At 47.6% G+C, this 13675-nt stretch overlaps 1 protein-coding gene across 4 annotated transcripts in view; it reads left to right on the forward strand.

Annotated features, from left to right (window-relative positions):
- The window catches only part of LOC125442736 (neuronal migration protein doublecortin-like), a 49944-nt gene that overhangs the window by 12868 nt on the left and 23401 nt on the right, over positions 1-13675 (forward strand). For 2 of the 4 annotated variants that reach the window (XM_048514371.1, XM_048514372.1), the window contains exon 2: positions 5397-5534. In XM_048514371.1, the coding sequence (XP_048370328.1) occupies positions 5397-5534 (138 nt within the window). The remainder of the gene's footprint in view (positions 1-5396; positions 5535-13675) is intronic. The other 2 variants (XM_048514373.1, XM_048514374.1) reach the window with 1 other exon arrangement.

Consider the following 13675-nt stretch of genomic DNA (forward strand, 5'->3'; position numbering starts at 1 on the left):
ACAAAGTATTCTCTCTCCTTCCGCCTGTCAAACATCTCCCCAGCAGCTCCCTGCTTCTCTGAGCTCTTCCAGAAAAAGGTTATCCCATCTCCTTTAAATCTATCAATCTTGGCAGTGTCTTTGGGCTCTAAGAGGAGCCCTGTTACAGCCTCATTAAAAAATCCCGCTATATGTGTCGGAGTCCCTCCCCCCTATGCCTAGTTCTGACATTTTTTTCCCAGTGATGACATCTCAGATGATGCTGTTTTATTTCCTTTGTTCATAATCGCAGGGAAATAGAGTACGTTTTATGCCCAACCTCTGCCCTGCCTCTTGAGGCATAAAATTACTTTGCTGTCTGTTCAGCCGTCAGTGAACTGTGACTTGGCTACGTAATAATTTTGTACTTCTGCCTATAAATATTCACCTTTCCCTTCATTTAATTTGCATGGCTGTATATTACATACCACAAGACAGCTTAGGAAATGGTCCCACTGCCCATTCTTATCACAAATGGACAAATGAACCCCGTTTCGTTCCATATTTTGTGGTTGGTTTGGTAGTTTTATTTCTATTGTATGCGTGGGTTGTAGGTTTATACACAGTTTATGCATCGGCCACATGTATAATGTTCATCACTGATTTTAGATATGTATAACATACACAAACACAAATATTGTATAATGGTGATTTATTGACAAAAGGCAATTCTGAAAAGTAATGACATTTTACAAGAATATCCAGTGTGCGAAAAAAAAGAAATGGCTTGAAACAAAGATTCACAGGTCCAGTTTGCCTGCTGGCAAAGTCCAGAAGATTAATTCAATAAGAAAAGCCACTGTGTTTAAATATTAGATTGCCTGAGACAGCATGAATTGAAGGAGAAATTTCCACAAAGTCTTCCAAATGGGCAGCAAGCCCAGGAGACAGGATTTTCTTTCTGTTTTGTGTTTTTGGTCACAAGTGTCCCTTGGTCTAGCGGGGACAGCAGCCACCTCTGCTGTGAATGACTGTTATCCAGGGTCTTCAGACAGGCTTAAGTAGTTTGGGTGCTTTCTGTAATACAGTGGAGTAGGAGGTTAAGAGCTCGTGTATCTAATCTGGAGGAACCGGGTTTGATTCCCCGCTCTGCCGCCTGACCTGTGGAGGCTTATCTGGGGAATTCAGATTAGCCTGTACACTCCCACACTCGCCAGCTGGGTAACCTTGGGCTAGTCACAGCTTCTCGGAGCTCTCTCAGCCCCATCTACCTCACAGGGTGTTTGTTGTGAGCGGGGAAGGGCAAGGAGATTGTCAGCCCCTTTGAGTCTCCTGCAGGAGAGAAAGGGGGGATATAAATCCAAACTCTTCTTCTTCTGCATCTGGGCACTGTCTGCAGCTTAACGCCAGTGCTGTGTATATTCCATGCTAAAAAATTCAATATGCTGGTCTCGGTCCTGAGAAAAAATTAGGCGGAGTAAATTTACCAAATGCCTTTGGTTTCCCATACATTATTCCACATCATTATTGTTTTCATAGCTTGTTCCCATTTTTGCTAGTCAGGAGGAAACTTCAGTAAAGGGCTGCGTTAACACATCGTATAAATTCAGGAAGCCCTCCTTAAAGGCGCCAAGATGGTCAGCGATTGGTGGAAAGCGGAAATTCCGTGTGCAAAATTTCCAGTTGGGATTAAGGATAGTCAAAGATCCACCAGGGCAATTCTCTAGCATTGGGATTCCCAGGGGCAGTGGAAACATTGGGGGGGGGGGGGGGAGGAGGAATTTTGGGGCAGTGGAGAATGGTGCAAAGATTCCTGGGCCAGCTGGCGAGAAGGTCTTGTCCTTCCATCCTTGCCATGTGGTGATAGCTGAGTTTTAAAGGAAAAGCAAGAGTATTCTCCAGTGGCGTAGTGGTTAAGAGCAGGTGCACTCTAATCTGGAGGAACCGGGTTTGATTCCCAGCTCTGCCGCCTGTACTGTGGAGGCTTATCTGGAGAAATCAGATTAGCCTGTACACTCCCACACACGCCAGCTGGGTGACCTTGGGCTAGTCACAGTTCTTCGGAGCTCTCTCAGTCCCCACCTACCTCACAGAGTGTTTGTTGTGAGGGGGGAAGGGAAAGGAGATTGTAACCCCCTTTGAGTCTCCTTACAGGAGAGAAAGGGGGGATAAAAAACCAACTCTTCTTCTTCATCTTGCCCCGTTTGGCCATCCCGCTTCCACCTCCCAACCAGAACAGCCAACGTCGGTGGGCCGTGGCCATAACTGCCAGGCATTTTCCCACCATTAACAGGCACCTGGCAAACCTGTCTGTGACCTTGGGGCAGACTCAGTTTCCCCTCCTGTGCAGGTGCAAAAACACCTGCAAGGCCGAAGGAAATGGGAATTCACCACCAAAGCTACCGCTCAGCCACAAAGCTGTTCAGCAGCCGTTCAAGCAAGCTGTTGGCGTGGCAGTTTTGGCAGGAATTTACAATATAGTCCTAACCATGGTTATACCCAGTGGCAATAATCATCCAAAGTTCTGCTTCTCCTCCCCGGCTCTAACCAGAGGCGTAGCTCCAAGGGGGAGGGAGGGGGAGGCATGATGCATCTGGCACATGCCCCTGTGGGGGTGTGTCAAGGGCGTGGCGTGGCATTCCAGAGCATGGCGGGGGCGTTCTGGAGCATGGCGGGGGCAGAGGATGTACCGGGCGCTTTCCCCCCTTGCTTCGCCTCTGGCTCGAACCCAATCCTTGTGGTTATATGTGTATGCCAGTGGTGGCGAACCTATGGCACAGGTGCCAGAGGTGGCACTCAGAGGTGGCACTCTGTGGGCATGCATAAACAGAGTCCCCCCAACCCCCGTCCCACATATCTAGGCTGGCCTGGGCCTCTGGGCTCAATTATTAGCATTAAACCTAAGACCTAGTTTTGGGGAAGCAGTATAGGTAACCCTGTTAAGTTCTGTTAAACACCACTGATTTTCATGGGAAGAAGTAAAACACGATCTTTTACCTGGGAATAAGCTTGGTTGCTGGCAATGGGGCTTGCTTCTGAGTAAACCCTCCCAGGGTCGTGATTCACCCGTTGGAAGAGTTGCACGGTTGCTTCAAAGCAAAGCCAACAACTACCACCAAGCTTACTCCCGAGTAACGCACGCCTCAGAGCCAACCTTTTTTCCTAAACTAAAACCTCACTATTCAGGCTAAATTGCTGTGTTGGCACTTTGCGATAAATAAGTGGGTTTTGGATTGCAGTTTTTGGGCACTCGGTCTTGAAAAGATTAGCAATCACTGGTGTATGCAGTACTGTCACAGCCAACTTTTGGCAACCCAGCAAGGGGTTTTCAAGGGAAGTGAGGTGGCTTGTCTTTGCCTGCCTCTGCAGAGTCTTCCTTGGAGGTCTCCCTTCCAAGTGCTTAGCTTCTGAGGACTCACAAGATCAAGCTGCGTGGTCCCTGCCTTGTGACAATAGCCTCAGCAAAATCCAAGCAATTGGCAACCAGTCAGAGCCTATGGAATTACACCGGATGGAAGGGCCGGAGCCAGACTCAGTTTAAAAAGCAGGAAGAGAAATTTATCTCCTGCAGTCAGGATTTGTGGCTGTAGATAAAAAGCCTCAGATTAACCAGGATTTTTATTTGGCTTTTTGATAGGTTTGGGGAGGTTTAGGGAGGAAAGCTTATTTTTAGGCGATAAATGAGTACCCTGATAAAAGCCAGCAACACCTAATCTGTCTGGAGTGTTTCTGACAGAGACCGAAAGGTGAAACATAACACCTTTGAGGGGAACTGCATTTGAGCAACCAGGTCTTGTAAACCTCCTAACTCTGTGGGAGGAGCACCTTATATCTAGATAAGTTATGGATTACAATGGCCTATCAGTTTCTGCTAGCATGGCCATTTGGCCATGCTGGCAGGGGCTGATGGGAATTGTAGTCCATAACATCTGGAGTGCCAAAGGCTCGCCACCACTGTCCTGAGGCAAATGATCTGGGGAAAGGGAAGGAAACTCTTGCCTCAGGGTCTATTTATTGTAGATTGGTCCCGTTCCAAAGCATTACATCACTTTGCGGGGGGGGGGGGGCAAGGTTGTAACATCTGGGTCACAGCTGAGAGTTGTTTTTCCCCCATTTAAGCTAAAGTGCTGCATACGTAACAGTTGTCGAACACCTATTTTTCTGTTAACTAAAATGTGCTATTTTGTCTTCACCCCATATCAGATCAGTCCAGTTGAACATTTGGTGACTTAAATTTACCTCAGAAGGACATCTAATATTATTATAAAAGTGTCTGGAGAAGAGACCTATAGGAGATGCGGAGTGTACCCACTTCCAACACTTCACCTTAACATGGTGTCACCCGTTCTCATGAATGTGGGTCAGTAGGATGGTCCAAAGATAACGAAAAGCTAGTGTGAGGGAGAGGCCATTTTAGAAGAAGGAGAAGAAGGAGAAGAAGAAGAAGAGTTTGGATTTATATCCCCCCTTTCTCTCCTGCAGGAGACTCAAAGGGGCTGACAATCTCCTTGCCCTTCCCCCCTCACAACAAACACCCTGTGAGGTAGGTGGGGCTGAGAGAGCTCCGAGAAGCTGTGACTAGCCCAAGGTCACCCTGCAGGCGTGTGTGGGAATGCACAGGCTAATCTGAATTCCCCAGATAAGCCTCCACAGCTCAGGTGGCAGAGCGGGGAATCAAACCCGGTTCCTCCAGATTAGATACATGAGCTCTTAACCTCCTACGCCACTGCTGCTCTAGAGGGGTTCCAGACAACTTCTGAGGATCTTGAGGGGATTCAAAACAAATAATCCCAACCATCCTAAAGCCTTGAGCCCAGGGTGTAGTTACCTCACAGTTTCACCTTGCTCACCCTTTTCCCTTTACTGCCACACACTCTTCTCAGCTCTCTGACTTCAGTGACTAAAGGGTGTATCTCTGCTTGGGATCACTCTGCCAACTGTTCTGCAGTGTTTCAGCCTTCGTCGTCTACATTTTCTTTTCATATCTGAATGTTGTACTGAAAGGATATTTGGATTCATTACATGCCCTTCGAAATCAATTGAAAGAAAAAGGAGACAGAAAAGGTTGGGTTCCATATTGTCTCAAAGGAGTGAAAACGCTCATTTAACAACACAATAAGGGCTTTGGTAACAAGCAAACAGGTGTTAAGACATCAGCATTGTTGTTATGGTGGTTTGGTGGTGGTTGTTCCAGAGGATTATGAGCTGAAAGGGGAACTAATAAGGTTTCAGGGGTCTCTGAAACCCCATTAGAACTACCATTGTGGGGTCATTACAGATTCCAGGTTCCGTACCTGTGTAACTGTAGTCCATAATATAACTAACAATCCTTGTTAAAGTGGGATCATTTTGTTACATTACATAAACTGAAACTGAATACCATTTTTGAGGATTAATATGGAACGATGGCTGTCTGTGGTTTGCTTTGCTTTCACTAGAATGCCGAGTAATGAAGGGGACCCCTGCGACTACTCCGGGCAGCAAGTCATCCCCAACACCTCAGAAGAGTTCTTCAAAGAGCCCCGCCCCTGTGCGCCGGAGCAAATCCCCCGCTGATTCAGGTAACCATCAAGATGGTGAGTGAAATTTTACTCAGCAAATGAGTTTTGCATCTAAGCCTCCTCCACACATGCACATGATTCAATTAGGTCACTCTGGGGGGCTTTCCCCACTGACAGAGTTGAACTGGTTTCTACCTAGGTTCGCCTCAGTGAATCCCCACTGCCACCGAGCTCAACATTGTTTTGTCTCAGTTCCCCCCCCCCCCTCAGAACTGCAACATCCTTGTCGCAGTTATGAACTACACTTTTCTGCCGGAACAAGGTCGATACCGCTTCGAAGCTTCGAAGTGGGGAAGCATCGAAACGACACCTCATCCGTTCAACCAATCACGAGTTGCTTTTGTGGCATGCGCAGAACGGGAGAGTCGTGGCGGGCAGAAAGCACATGTAACTGTAAACGGTAAACTGTAAAAACTGTAAAAAAAATGCTCCCGTTTCCCGCCATAACACAAGCGCCAATCACGATTGAGGAGTGGAACAGGCACCAAGATGATCCCGGCCACTTAGCTCAGTTCCAGGGGGCCAACTCAGTTGCTGTGGGGACAGCCTGGAATCGCCCTCCACTGAAGGGAACCGAGTCGACCTTAGCTCCCTTCTGTAGTGGGGAAAGCCCCTGGGACACCCTGTAATGTTTTGCCCTGTAAATATTTTGTGTGCATTTCATTTCTGTGATCTAATGTGGAGTTTTGTACCTGTATTTGCTATAGTTTGAAATGCAGGCCTCTGTGGTAGCTGTGTCCTAGGAGGCAGAATTGACTGGGTTTGTTCAGAGGGATTGTGAGAGAAAACAGAAGGAAGTGGAGAGTTAAGGTTGCCCATCCAAGCTGGGAAATATCTGGAGATGTGGAGAAGTGAAAGGCAGGGTTTTAGAAAGAGGAAGAATCTCAGCAGAGTATAAATGCCATAGCATGCTCCCTCCAAAGCTGCCATTTTGTTCAGGGGATGTGCTCTACATTGTCTAGAGATCAGTTATAATTCCAGGAGATCTCCAGGTTGGTTAGAGATTGAGTAAGGGGCTGCAGACAGAGAGAAGGCTGTGTTTGTGTGGAAAATATCAGCCTAAGTAGCAAATGGTGCAAACAAGTCTTTGTGATCAGTTCTATTCAGGGAACTTTAAGTAAGAAAAAAAGGGACCCAAACCCATCTTGCAACCAAGAATCTAGTAGTATAAGATAACCAATCTGTTTTTCAACCATACTGAAGCCATAGAATCATAGGCCCTTTCCGCACTGCAGAAAGGGCGCCCCTGCACCAGCAGGAATCCTGCCGGTGGAGAGGTGGGGGCCGTTCGCACGGGAGCGTGCGAGCGGCCCCCGCAGAGGCTGGCGCGGGAAGTCCTCTCCCCAAAATGGTTTATATAACCTCCCACATCAGGCCGCCCCAAAAAACCTCCCTCCTGGAGGCGTGTTCCTGCCGGCGCGGTGCGAACGGCACCGCCGGGAACACGCTGTTTTCCCTGTCCCCCCCTCACCTCGTCGTCCTGCGTCACCCTGCTGGACTACTAAGACCCGCCCACGCTGCCCTCCTTGCTTCACTTCCTTTGCTTCTCTCGCTTCTCCCTGCGCTTTCCTGCCTCCCAACCTACCAGCCACCATTTCATGACAATCAGAAGGTTTGTGGAGGTGCCCTTGTTGGCTTCTTTTTTTCTTCTTTTCATCGTTAAAGTCTATCAATGGAACATCGAACCTGGTGAAGTTGACATGGTTGGGTACAGTGACGTAGTGCCGGGGGGGGTGTCTTGCATTGGGCGTGCGCCGGCGCGAGGGTGTGGCTGAGGTGTGGCAGGGGCACAGGGCACACATGTGCTGCGGGCCCAGTTCCCCCTTGCTACGGCTCTGGTTGGGTACATTAAGAAAACTCCTGCCAGCATTCCTCATCTCTTCTCCCCACTAGCTGCCACTGCCTTCTTTCCTCCCTTCCTCCCTCCTCTCCCAAGCCCCCTGCAAGACTTGTTGCTGTTATTGCTCAGTAGGGCAGACTTTGCCATGGCTAGCAAATCAAACTGTTTTGATGAACTTGCAGTGGTCTTTCAGATGCCACCCCCCCCCCCCAAAAAAAAGGCAACAGACAACCTCCCAAAGTGGAGCTCACATGGGAGCAACAAAAAGGCGGCTGGGCAAAATGGCAGATCGGCTTCAGTAGGGAAAGCAGAAAACATGGGTGGAGGAAAAGAATGGTGTAAACAGGAAAACGCCATCGTGATGAAAAGTTAGAGAATCAATTGCTTTTCCCCAATCTACACACACTGTCACTAACAACAACCTTGTACGGTAGATTAAACCAAGACCATGAAACTTGCGTAGCCCTCACCAACAGGAATTCCGCAGAGGAGAGTGACTGTCTTATATCTTAGGTCGATTCCGCACTTGCGTTATCGACCTAAGTTCGAGCTGCGTTTGACCTAAGTGCTCCGCAAAACCACTGGGATCGACGTGGTTTTGTACCAGCTTCGCCCCGTGTAACGGTCAAATTTCCAACTCCAGTTGGGAACTACTACTTTTTCAGAGAACCATGCTCGAACTCAGCTCGATTCCAGTAAAGTGCGGAATCTCTGGTGCCAGGAGTCCCCCATTCAGCCAATCACAGCTGAGTGTTTTGGGCATGCATACAGCTGGAGAACCGCCACGGCGAAAATCGCGCCTAATTTTTTTCCCTTCTCTTGTGTTCGAAGCGATGGCTGGTGGCACAAACAGCGCACAATTTCCGTGTACCAATGTAAGCAGCCAATCAAAATATGCCACCTTCGTCCCTCCATTCCTGTGGCAGTTTTTTTTATAACATGTGTGAGGATAGATAGAACATGGCCGTAGAACAGTAGCCAATCGGAACGGAGCGGCAAAGAGGCACAGGATGATTCCGCCCTCCGAGCTGGGATCACTCTGGTTGCAGTGGGGAACAACAATGGCTTTTTATCTAGGTTAGTACCCTTCTCAGGGAACTGGGTCGAACCTATTTTACTCGTGTGCGGAATCGCCCTTAGTGTGCTAAATGCATAGTATCTGCCAGAGCCCTTGCAATTTTCAATCCTGCCCAAACACCCTCATCATCCATCTCTTGTGACAGCAGATGCTTTACTAGTTTGCAAAGAACAACTTTTATTGAACATATATTGCAAATCTGCTAAATAAGATCTTGGCTTCAAAAGATAAAAGGAGACACGGGGGGAAGGAGAAAATGGTGCCAAACAAAAACATGATTAATAATAGTGGGGTGCTGTGTGGTTTCCGGGCTGTATGGCCGTGTTCTAGCAGCATTCTCTCCTGACGTTTGGCCTGCATCTGTGGCTGGCATCTATAGCCATATAGCCCGGAAACCACACAGCACCCCAGTGATTCCAGCCATATAGCCCGGAAACCACCCAGCACCCCAGTGATTCCGGCCGTGAAAGCCTTCGACAATAGATGATTAATAATACATTATCTGGCCCCACATTTATACAAAACTGATTTATTTTATTGTGATAAAATTGTGGAATAAAACCTTTAGCCTTTCTTATGACTTCCCTAGCATGTTATAGTTAGCTGTTCTGTTGTCTGACCCATCTGGACATCTTTTGTCTAAATCAGATGAAAGGGAGAATTTTGGCTAAAATTAGATACAGTTTAATCAATTGAAAACATCTGTATTTTGGCACGTATTTCCTGATTTTGGCAGCATTCTCATTTGGATGCTAAACAGGCAGATTGTGTAAGATAATTGATTCATTCAATATTTCTGCCATCCCTACCCTGTTTCTGCCAACAAGGGTGAATATTTGATGAAATCATGCCAGTGACTAAAATTAAAATTTCTCAGGAACTGTAGGTAAAAGCAATGTTTGAAGACAAAATTGCTGTTGGTTTTTCACTTATGATTTTGCTTTCTAGCAAATGGTGCCAAATGTGTTCTTTGTTACCCTTATTTTTTTTAAGCACGATTTTTTAAAAATTGCAATACTGGTTGATTGCCTTGGTGAGAACACAGTCAGTCAGCCTCATATACAGTTGGCATTTGCTGGAAACTTCCAGGCCCAACTTGTTCACAGCTCATTGCTGAGGAAGAAAAGGTAGGTTTGGAAGCACTGAGGCCCCTTCCGCACACGCAAAATAATGAGTTTTCAAACCACTTTCACAACTGTTTGCAAGTGGATTTTGCTATTCCGCACAGCTTCAAAGAGCACTGAAAGCAGTTTGAAAGTGCATTATTCTGCATGTGCGGAATGAGCCTGAGAGTATTTTCAACCCAACCCAGCTGATCTTAGGGTTGCCAGAGAATCTGGTTGTCTGGATCCCTTCCAGATTCTAGATTAATCACCTTTTTGGCACAGATTCCCAGTGTTCATTTTCTTAAAATAATAATAAAAAAATCTTCTGTGTTTCTACTTTCTAGACAGGAGGAAAAATCTGCAACTATCGTTCCACCCTGTCATTAAGTGAGAAAGAAGGCCATTCCCACCTTCTCTTGTTCTGATTAATGAGGGAAGTCTGTGACTGACACTCTTTCTATGGTTTGGATCCATCAGAACTTTTATACGGATAGAAAGATGTCCTCCCAGTAGGGTTGCATGCTCTACATGGAGATTTGAAAGTAGAGTCTGAAGAGGGTAGGATTTGTGGAGGTGAGGGACTTCAATGGGATATAATAATGCCATAAAGTCCACCTTTTAAAGCAGCCATTTTCTTCAGATGAACTTATCCATGTCGCCTGGAGACAGTGACGTAGGTATAGATTTTTATGGGGGGGGGGGTCGGGGGAAGGGCCACACTCCCTCCTGCCCCTGGGGGCATGGCCATGCCTCCCCAAGCCCCTTTCCCAGCCTCAGTGCTTATAAAAGCAGCTCTCCGAAGCCAGGGACAGCATAAGAACATAAGAACATAAGAACAAGACAGCCGGATCAGACCAGAGTCCATCTAGTCCAGGGGTAGGGAACCTGCGGCTCTCCAGATGTTCAGGAACTACAATTCCCATCAGCCTCTGTCAGCATGGCCAATTGGCCACGCTGGTAGGGGCTGATGGGAATTGTAGTTCCTGAACATCTGGAGAGCCATAGGTTCCCTACCCCTGATCTAGTCCAGCACTCTGCTACTTGCAGTGGCCCACCAGGTGCCTTTGGGAGCTCACGTGCAGGAGGTGAAAGCAATGGCCTTCTGCTGCTGCTGCTCCTGAGCACCTGGTCTGCTAAGGCATTTGCAGTCTCAGATCAAGGAGGATCAAGATTGGTAGCCATAGATCGACTTCTCCTCCATAAATCTGTCCAAGCCCTTTTTAAAGCTATCCAGGTTAGCGGCCATCACTACCTCCTGTGGCAGCATATTCCAAACACCAATCACACGTTGCGTGAAGAAATGTTTCCTTTTATTAGTCCTTATTCTTCCCCCCAGCATTTTCAATGTATGCCCCCTGGTTCTAGTATTGTGAGATTCCCCTACCTTGCCCACCCTGAGGTCCTGCAGATTCCGCAGATTCCCTTACCCTGCCCGCCCTGCTCCCCTGGCTGGGCTCCCAGCCGACAGCTGGCAGTCCCTTCTGCCCTCCCATCTGGGTAGAGGTGTAGCTAGGGAAAATGGAGTCTGGTGCGAAATCTGAGTTTTGCGCCCCCTCCCCCAAGGGCAGCCACTGTGGTGCTGGAATCCCCCCCCCCCCCAACAGCATCACTTTCAATGGTGTTTAAACTAGGGAGCCCAGATTCTCCTTTTAAATCCATCTTAAAGGGAGAATCTGGGGTCCCCAGTTAAAACAACATTGAAAGTGATGCTGTATGGGGTGGATTATCCCCTACCCTGAAACAGCATCACTTTCAATGTTTAAACTGGGGATTCTCAGATTCTCCCTTTAAATCCATGCCGAAGGGAGTGGATTTAAAAGGAGAATCTGGGGAAATTTGGGGGGTGCCTGCTGTCAGGGGTGCAATTGTTAAGCTAGCAGCACCAAACTTTCAGGGTATCTTTAGGAGACTCTCCTGATGATACCACCCAGGTTTGGTGAAGTTTGGTTCAGGGGGTCCAATTTTATGGACCCTCAAAAACGTAGCCCCCATCTTCTATTAGCTCCCATTGGAAACAATGGGGGATGGGGGCACCCCCTTTGGGAGTCCATAACTTTGGACCCCCTGAACCAAACTTCACCAAACCTGGGTGGTATCAGAAGGAGACTATTCTGATAAACATTCACGATAAAAGCAATCATGATAAAACAGTGATGATAAAACCATAAATTAGAACCAAACAGTAGTACAACAGATGGGGCCCTTCCCCACTTACCTTAAGCCCCGCGCTACTTGAGGAGAGTAGTGCGGGGTCCCCCGGCACTCCCCACAAGAGGGGCGGCAACAGCGCAGCCACCCCGACGCTGCCATTGTCGTGCCCCCTCAGCACGAGGCATCCCTGGTGCTCTTGCAAAGGGCTCTGCGCGGGGTTCTGGGGATGCCCGGGCGCGCGCCAGGGATGCCGTGCGCTGGGAATTGCGCGCAGCAACGGCGGCTAAAGGAAACGTGGGGAAAGGCCCATGGTGACAGGATCCTCCCCCCTGCTCCCTCACTGTGTCCACAAGAGGCCTGGATGGAATGAGATTATATGGTCAACCCGGCTGGCCAAACGCCTGGCAGAAAAGGTCCAAACTTTACAGCAGTTTACGCCCTCAAACTATTATATAGATTTTTTAAATAAAACATTTTCATATAATACATTTGGAATAAAACCTTATTGAATTTAGTCATGCTTCCATTTCCATCGTTTGTTCCCTGCAAATGGTTTCCTTCCCTCCCCGGACTCCGCAATGATAAACTTTGGAGTTTTCAGGGAGCCGGGCATCCCGTCTCGTTGGTAAATGGCCCAAAATCAAAGATCTTCTGAATACAAAAATAGGTATAGAAAAGGGGGAAACGTTCTGTTTAATACCAACTATGCTCAGTGCTGTTTGATATTTAAAAGGAGGTTGCAGAGAGCTGCTTTTGAGCAGCATAATTATTCCCACTTTGTTTGAATCACAATGGGCTCATCACTCTGCTATTATTTCACCTGTCAATCTGAATTCATATCCCAGTGTGATCAGAGCTTTCCTTTTCCTCGCCCCTCAAAAATTAACCATAATAGCATCTTTTAATTAGACTCATTTTTCATCTCAAGATAACGGCAGAACAAAATGGAAGTGCCAGCACGTGGCTGTTGGCATCTCATAATAGCAGAGTTACTCCTTCAGGGGAAATGGCTGGTACTGTTTTATTCTGTAGCAAACCTATCGAGCTGCCTTACACCAAATGGGCTCGTTGGACGGCCTTGCTCAATGATGTCTGTTCTGACTGGCAGAAAAGTTTGGCAGCGTGTCCGGCACTGAAAGGGGAAGATTTTTCAGGGGCAACATAGGAAGGCTACAAAGGGGAATAGAATGGTCCATGATTTGTAGGACTGTTGATGTGACCAAGATAGGCATAGTTGCCCGTACTCTAAATAGACTCCATTTACCCTTCATGATGTTAGTCGATCACCAGATCTGATTGGCTGTTATGATTTTATCTCATCTAAGAATGATAGTTGATATCCTGGGGTCACTTGAGTGGTCACTTGAGGAGAAATTAAAAGCAGAAAGAAAATGCTCCGAACCAGCAATGGGGAGGCAGGGGATGGCTCAGCCCCAGTGAACAGACCTTGATTCAGATACATGTAAGTCGAATCCCCACTTGAAATTTGCACGCAGATTCAAACCTGTTCATTGTGAAACAGTGTCCTCTTCACTGGAGTTTCTCCCTCCCCACCGCAGTGAGCACACAGCAGACACACCCGGTTGCAGAACTCTTAGCAATCCCCACTACCAGGCGAGCTCGCTTCACCGGTCTCCCCTGATTGGCTGGCGTGCCTTGATGGGGCGGGACCTTTTCCCACTGCGGAAACGTACATTGTAGGGCCGTGATAAAAAAACCAGTGTGTAAAAGTTTAACGTTTAACTGTCTAATTGTGCAAACAGTTAATTGTTACCTGTGTAAACCATTAATGATTCAAAGTTACACATTTGACTGTTTAACGTTTGCGTCCCCTTCTGCTGGCCAATTGCAAAAGCGGAAACGAAACCAAGGAAAGGCTGCACACGCATCGCAGCGCTGATTGGTTGCCTGAATTCCGCATGACATTCCAGGGCGGGAAATGAGTCAGGGTTTCAACCCTCATCCCTCCCCTCGGATCAGC

Source organism: Sphaerodactylus townsendi, linkage group LG13 (assembly GCF_021028975.2).
Source record: "Sphaerodactylus townsendi isolate TG3544 linkage group LG13, MPM_Stown_v2.3, whole genome shotgun sequence".
In the NCBI taxonomy this organism is placed as follows: Eukaryota; Metazoa; Chordata; class Lepidosauria; order Squamata; family Sphaerodactylidae; genus Sphaerodactylus; species Sphaerodactylus townsendi.